At 35.9% G+C, this 7,763-nt stretch overlaps 1 protein-coding gene across 1 annotated transcript in view; it reads right to left on the bottom strand.

Annotated features, from left to right (window-relative positions):
- Window positions 1–762: 762 nt before the first annotated feature.
- RAD23B (RAD23 homolog B, nucleotide excision repair protein) overlaps window positions 763–7,763 on the bottom strand; it is a 47,424-nt gene continuing 40,423 nt past the window's right edge. Inside the window, exon 10 of the mRNA XM_003995729.6 lies at window positions 763–3,255. Coding sequence (XP_003995778.1) covers window positions 3,142–3,255 — 114 coding nt within the window. The 3' untranslated portion in view covers window positions 763–3,141. The remainder of the gene's footprint in view (window positions 3,256–7,763) is intronic.

Below are 7,763 nucleotides of genomic sequence, written 5' to 3'. Positions count from 1 at the left end.
AAAAAAGAAAGAAAGAAAAGAAAACCTTACCTCATGGGACTGCAGTTTGCCAGCTCCTGACTTAGAGAACAAAGCGGAACAAGATGGACATGGGAGATCAACTAAAAGGACATGTTGTAGCCAAGCCTCAGAGCCAGGGAACGCACCAGAATGGACTCGGTCAGGAAGCACTTACTCCCTGAAATTGCTTAATTTTGGTTGAATATTTTGTAGCAGTTTGAGGCTGGCTGCTAGAAGACAAGAGCATGGGAAAAACGGGAATTTACTCATTTTTCAAATTCATTTTTGCAAGAGTGTGGCAGGGGAGGGGTAGAGAGAGGGGAAGGGGGATAGAAAGAGGGGGAAGGGGGGGGTGGGGAGAGGCAGAGAATGAGTATGAATATATCCCAAGCAGGCTCCATGCTGTCAGCACAGAGCCCAATGTGAGGCTTGATCTCACAAACTGAGATCATGACCTGAGCCGAAATCAAGAGTTAGACACTTAACCAAATGAACCACCCAGGTGCCCGTGAGAAATGGGAATTTAACTAAAATTTCTAAAAGCCATCATGAAGCTTGATTTAAGGTACATCAAGTATCCCATCTTTGTGTTGATGTTTTGGTTGAGAAAAACAGAGGAGACCCAAGAAAATTAAACTAGGACCTGGCCCCCCTACATGTTCACCAATTACTGAAGAAAACAGTGACAGGGGCATTGTCAACTTTCAATCTAAGATTCTATATGGCAAAATTATTTAAAAAAATGAGAAATGCAATGGTGAATGTATTGAAAATATTTTATAATTAATTCTCTAGAATCCTAGCCATGGTACAGGAAAAATTTATATGGTGGAACACTTCAGTATTTTTAAACAATGCAAAAGACATATTTGACTAGAGGATGGCAATAAGAATTTAACAAATATAAACTTAAGCTTCCTCACATTTCCATAGAGAAACTAAACAATAAAAATATTTCAAGAAATAGATGACAGAATACTTCAAATGCAAAAAAATTCCAAAGTCAAAGAGCCACTTACATTAAAAGATTTACCAGAACTGTAAATTAAAGGTAACAGCAAAAGGTCACAAAAAGCCTATTTCTTTCACAGCATCTTGGCTAATTCTTTAAGCAGATAAAACAAGGTACTGTAAAGAATGGTCAAAACTTGGCCTGAAACTGTCTTCTTGTAATTATTAATCCCACTATTTGTGGTTTTGTTGTCCAAGGACAAAAACTCCGTGCCACCAACTTCTGCTGTCACTTTCCAGAGAAAAGAAGAGTCTGCTGCTGGGGTTTTGGTTTGTTTTTGCTTTTCTTTTTTTCCAGTTTTCGCTATGCTGAGCAATTAGGTAGCAGATAAAATGGCATAAAATAAATGAAAATATTCCATCCTCCGACCAGAAATGCCACCCTCTTCCCAACTCAATGCTCTGCCTTGAAAGATGAACATATTTACAAATCCTCATTTTATTCTCCTGAGACATTTTGCATGATCCATTATAAAACATACAGGCAATACAAAGTCCAAAGGTCTGCTGTATTTAAGGTATAAGCATGAAGATTAAACTACATGATAACACTGTGGGGAGAAGTCATGGCTTCATTTATTTTCATAAGAGACAGGTACGAGTGCATGACGTAAAAGCTTCAAAGTCACCTCCAAACCTTGCTAAGGATTACTGCAAGAGATTATGCAGGGAGACATCTGTGCAAATTCATTTTCTTTACTCAGTATCAGATGGTAGGGGAAAAAAATTATTTCTTTAAACAGTCTTGTTTATATTCAGAAGAAAAGATTTGAAAAACTAAACAAGGAGATATTTTCCCCCTCTTTATGATCCAATAATATGCCAATGAAGGAGAGTCTAATAAAAAACAGAGCTGAAAAAAATCCAAATAAAAGCCAACACTGCTATTAAGATTTTCTTTTAATATGCCATGAGATATTTTTGATTGTATATTTTCCAAAGTACTTTTCCAGCTGCATCTCCCAACCCTTCCAAAAGATTATGCCAGTCTTTCCAACGCAATAAGAGATGCTGGATTTATACTTTTGTCCACCTTCTTTTTTGAAAGTAATATAATCCTAATGACTTTAATGGTCATATATTCTTATCTAATAAGGAAAAACACTTATAAATATCAGAAACCCAGCTTTGAAACATTAGCTAATTTTGAACTGAATCAGCATCTTGTGGGTTTTAAAAAAAAAAGGCAGCAATTTGAACTCACGACTTATTGACAAACACATTTCTGCAGAGGGAAGGGGAAGAGAGGGAAACGAATGCTGCATTTCTCCATTGGCCCCAAAGTGCTAATTTCACAAAGGGATACATCAAAAGCAAACATGCAATGGTGGTTTTAAAACTTTTACTGCAATATAACAATGAAGTAAACAGTAATTAGACACCTACCAATTTTTTCCCAAAACAAACCAAAAAAAAAAAAAATGTAAACAGGAAAATAACTCTGCCTATACTTGTACAGCTTCTCAAATCATGTTAGAAGGGTCTCACATTCGATGATCAAGAAATTTTAAAATAGCAGTAATTATTTTCATTTTAAGAAAAGGTTCCCCTTCTCCCCTCCCCAACCCCAAGTATTTAACATGAAAGAATGGGCTTTCTTACACATTAATTCAATACGTATTTGAAGCAGCAACAAAAACCGTCAATAATTTGGCATTTCTGTTTACAATTGCTCCAAAATTTTTTCAATTTCACAAAGCCATTATCCAGTGTTGCCATGAAATAGAGACTGTAAATTCTAGGTAGCAAAGATTCTTTCTGAAACCAATGTTAAGTCAAAGAAATATAAAGCAGGGCATTACACTAAATTTCTGGATCTAGTACACTAAAAAGAGTGAAACCTAGGAAAAGTTACCTACTGTTTTATAGAAGAAATAAAGACCTGCAAAAGCTGATTTTTGGTTGTATAATATTTTACACACTGTGTGGATTTGCGGCATCTGCTACCTGAAGCAGACATGCACTGTATGTATCCCTGCCCTGTATCCTAGATCCCTCCCTCCCCACCCCCAACAATCTACTACCTTATACCAAGTATTGTGGATATGAGCCCAAGTCATCCCAGACAATCCAGTGAACAAAGTTAGTGTAATGCACTGGTGTGAAGTGTGAGATAAAAAAAAGTCCCTTTCAATCTTCATCAAAGTTTTGCTGTAGAAGAAAATTGGCAGCCAAGTTCTCATTCTTCTCACAAGCAAAATATGCTTGTATGACAAGTCCTTCAGGAAATCCTAGTGCCTTTAACTGGAAGAAAAGAAAGAAAACACACTGTGGGTTCCAGCACAGCAGTACTGACAGATCATGACCCGAAAACATGAAAGACACGAAAAAGCTCTTGAAAATGTTACATGAATGCCTACCTATCTAAGTGTGGATTCACCGTTCAACCCAAGTAGCTAGATGGAATCTAGACCCTTGTTCAACCACCTACAAAATTCTCTCTTCCTAGTTAAAGCTATTAGATATTCTGTTAACGCTCATTGGCATTAATATTCAAAATTAGTTGTTGTGATTATTTAAAAATAAATGATCCTACAGAAACTTGTAAATCAGCTTTGAATGCATAAGAGGTAAAGATATAGATGAAAGCAACTGGAGAGGAGTTTAACTACTTCATTATTTGTAAAGAAGGTCATGTCCTTCATCATCACTTCAACTATCACTCTCAAGCTCCTTGCCATATCAAACACTTCATACTAAAAGAAATGGGTGATCAATATAACAAATATCACATGATATATTTTGAGATCAAGACATATCGTGTCCTGTTTACATCTGCTTAAATTTTACAGCATTTTAAATGGTGACACCAGCCACTTAATTTTGTTTTCCTGGTCTATTAAAAATCACTTGTGACTTGGGGCGCCTGGGTGGCGCAGTCGGTTAAGCGTCCGACTTCAGCCAGGTCACGATCTCGCGGTCCGTGAGTTCGAGCCCCGCGTCGGGCTCTGGGCTGATGGCTCAGAGCCTGGAGCCTGTTTCTGATTCTGTGTCTCCCTCTCTCTCTGCCCCTCCCCCGTTCATGCTCTGTCTCTCTCTGTCCCCAAAATTAAAATAAATAAACGTTGAAAAAAAAAATTACTTGTGACTTAATAATTATCTAATTCACTAGAGACTATATATTTGTCAAATATTTTTTATGAACCCTCTCCTCAACCGTCTAAATCACCTTGTGTTAGACTATATCAAGAAATGACCTTTTAAAAAAAAAGAAAGGGGCGCCTGGGTGGCTCAGTCAATTAAGCGTCCAACTTCGGCTCAGGTCACAATCTCACGGTTTGTGGGTTCGAGCCCTGCGTCAGGCTCTGTGCTGACAGCTCGGAGCCTGGAGCCTGGAGCCTGCTTCAGATTCTGTGTCTCCCTCTATCTCTGCCCCTCCCCCGCTCATGCTCGGTCTCTCAAAAATGAATAAACGTTTAAAAAAAATTAAAAAAAAAAAGAGAAGTCTCAATTCAGCACGATTAACTACTCATCCATGAAAGGAGAAGAAATAACTCAAAAATAATTGTTACCTAGTTCTTGTCCAGATTAAAGCTGGGCTAGCTGAAGTAAAAGGTAGATAGGGCACGATCCAACTATGTGCTTCTACAAGACACACACTATAGATTCAAAGACACAAATATGCTGAAAGTAAAAGGATGGAAAAAGATATACACCATGCAAACAGTTACAAAAAGAGAGCTGGAGCGATTCTATTAATATCAGACAAAATACATTAACACAGAAAATTGTTACTAAAAACAAAGACATTATAGGATGATAAACTATAGGAGGGCTTTGGTTATAAATACATGTAATAACAGAGCCCCAAGATACAGGAAACAAAACTGACAGAACTGTAGGGAGAAATGATTCAAGAATAGCTGGAAATGTCGGTATCATCATGTTCAATGCTGGACACAACAACCAGGCAAGGCAGAAGACTGACAAGGAAACAGAGATGTGAACAACATCATAAACCAAACAGACCTAACAGACATTTATGGAATACTTAACAACAGAAGATTGCATGTCCTTTTTAAGTATATATCAAACATCCTCCATGAAGACCATGTTAGGCCATAAAACTAGCCTCAAAAAATTTTAGAAGATTAAAATTGTTCACAGTACATTCTCTGACCACAATAGCATGAATACTGAAATCAGTAACAGAAAGAAATTTAGGAAGTTCAAAATATGTAGAAATTAACCTAATCCTTCACCAATAGATGAGAGAAGGAACCACAAAGAAAGTTAGAAAATACTCTAATGAATGAAAACAACACCAAACACACTAAAACTTACGGGATGCTGCTGTAGCAGTGCCTAGAGGGAAGTTTATAGCTGTAGCTACCTATATTCAGAAAGATCTTAAATAGATAATCTAAGGATCTACCTTAAGAAACTGGAAAAGAGGAAGAGAAAATTAAATCCAAAGCAAGCAGAAGGAGAAAAATAATGAAGATCAGAGAGAAAGTAAATAAAGACTAGAAAAACAGAATCAATAAAACCAGAAGTTGGCTCTTTTTTTCTTCAGATTAACAACACTGACAAATGTTTTAGCTAAACTAACAGGGAAAACAAGAAATCTGAGGATTCAAATTACTATAAAAATCAGGGATGTGGGAACACTACTACTTTTTATAGAAATAAAACTACCAAAGGAAAATGCTGTGAACAATTCTATGCCAACAAATTAGATAACTCTTGATGAAACACACAATTCCTAGAAAGACAAAAACCACCAAAACTGACTCAAGAAACAGAAAATCTGAATAGCCCTATAACAAATAAAGAGATTAAATTAGTAATTACAAAATTTCCCAAAAAGAAAAGCAAGGCCCAGATAATTTTACTGGTAAATTCTACCAACCACCAAATGAATTAACGCCAATTGTTCATTAACTCTTCCAACCAACAGAAAAAGGGAATACTTCCTAACTCATTCTCTAAGGCCAGTATTACTCTGACACTCAACCAGACAAAATCATCACACACACAGAAAACTACAGACCAATGTTCCTTATCGGAAATCTTCAACAAAACACTATCAGACCAAAGTATAAAAAAGATTATACACTATGACCAGTGGGAGTTATCCTAAGAATGCAAGGTTGGTCCAACATACAAAAATCAATATATTAAAGCATACTAATAGAAAAGAAACAAAATTACATATGATCATCTCGATAAACACATAAAAACCATCTGACAAAATCCTTTTGTGATAAAAACACTCAATATTAACTAGAATAGAAAGGAACTTACTCAACCCAATAGAAAAGGAATCTAATAAAACCCTTAGGTAACATCATACTTAATGGTGAAAGAATGACTGCCTTCTCCTAAGATCAGGTTGCTAAGATCAGGAACAAGACAAAGATGTTGGCTCTCACCACCTCTATTCAACAATGCACAGGAGTCTGTAGATAGGGCATTCAGACACACGCATGCATACACACACACACACACACACACACACACACACACACACAGAGAAAGAAAAAGAAATAAACGGCATCCATACTGGAAAAGAAGTAAAACTATGCCTATGTGCAAATGATATTCTGCAAACAGGAATCTTAAGAAACACAATAAATGAGTTCAGGAAGGTTGTAAGATATAAAATCAATACACAAAATTAAGCTGTATTTCTATATAGCTAGCAATGAACAATCCAAAAATGAAATCAAGAAAACGATTCCATTTATAAAAACAGCAGCAAAAAGAATAAAAATACTCAGGAATAAATTTAACAAAAGAAATACAAGCTCAAGACCAAAGAATATTTCTGAAATTATAGAAAATCTAATAAACAGAAAGGCATCTCACATTCAAGGCTTGGTGAGACTTAATATTGCTAAGATGGCAATACTCTCCAAACTGAACTGCAGAAAAAACAGTATCAAACCCCCAGCCTGTTTTTTTTTTTAATTTTTTTCACTTTTCTTATAGAAATCAGACAACCTGATCCTAAGATTCATACAGAATGCAAGGGATCCAAAAGAGCCAAAACAATCTTGAGAAAGAAGAAAATCAGAGATTTCAAAACTTACTACAAAAAGTCACAGTAATCAAGACTGTGAGGTACTGGCATAAGAAGAAACACATAAATCAATGGAACATAAATGAAAGCCCAGTAAACCCTCACAATGATGGCCAGTTGATTTTCAACAAGGATGCCAAGACAATTTAATGGAGGAGAGTGGAATTTTTAGTAAATGGTGCAGAGGCAACTGGATATCCACATGCCAAAGGAAAAAAAAAAAAAAAGAAACCAGACTCCTACACCTCACTCTATAAACAAAAAGGAACACAAAATAAATCAGACCTAAATACAATAAGAGCTGTACAACTCTTCAGAAACAAGATAGGAGTAAATCTTTTGACCTTGGATTAGGCAACTTCTCTTAGTATGACACCAAAAGCACAAGCAACACAAGAAAAAATTTCTTCTCCAAAACAAAACAAAAAAAAGAATTGGTAACTAACCCTAACTATTAAAACAAAACAAAATTTGCTATAGAACAATTGAGGCAAGTATCATTCACTCACTTATGTTATTTGAGGGAGGAAAATACTAGCATGATATATATAAAGTACCTTTTAAGAAACATGTAATTATAAACCTTGAACCCTTGATATGTTTTTATCATAAATACGGGCAAATTATCTCCCACATGATTTTTCTAAGTATTAAGTTAAAATGCACATTATCAGACTTCCATCTCAAAACACTTTGTAAAATAAGGCAGGACAAGTACTGTGTCCCT

Source organism: Felis catus, chromosome D4 (assembly GCF_018350175.1).
Source record: "Felis catus isolate Fca126 chromosome D4, F.catus_Fca126_mat1.0, whole genome shotgun sequence".
Taxonomy (NCBI): Eukaryota; Metazoa; Chordata; class Mammalia; order Carnivora; family Felidae; genus Felis; species Felis catus.
The sequence above is the reverse complement of the archived record's forward strand: the minus strand, read 5'-3'. Positions and strand labels throughout refer to the sequence as shown.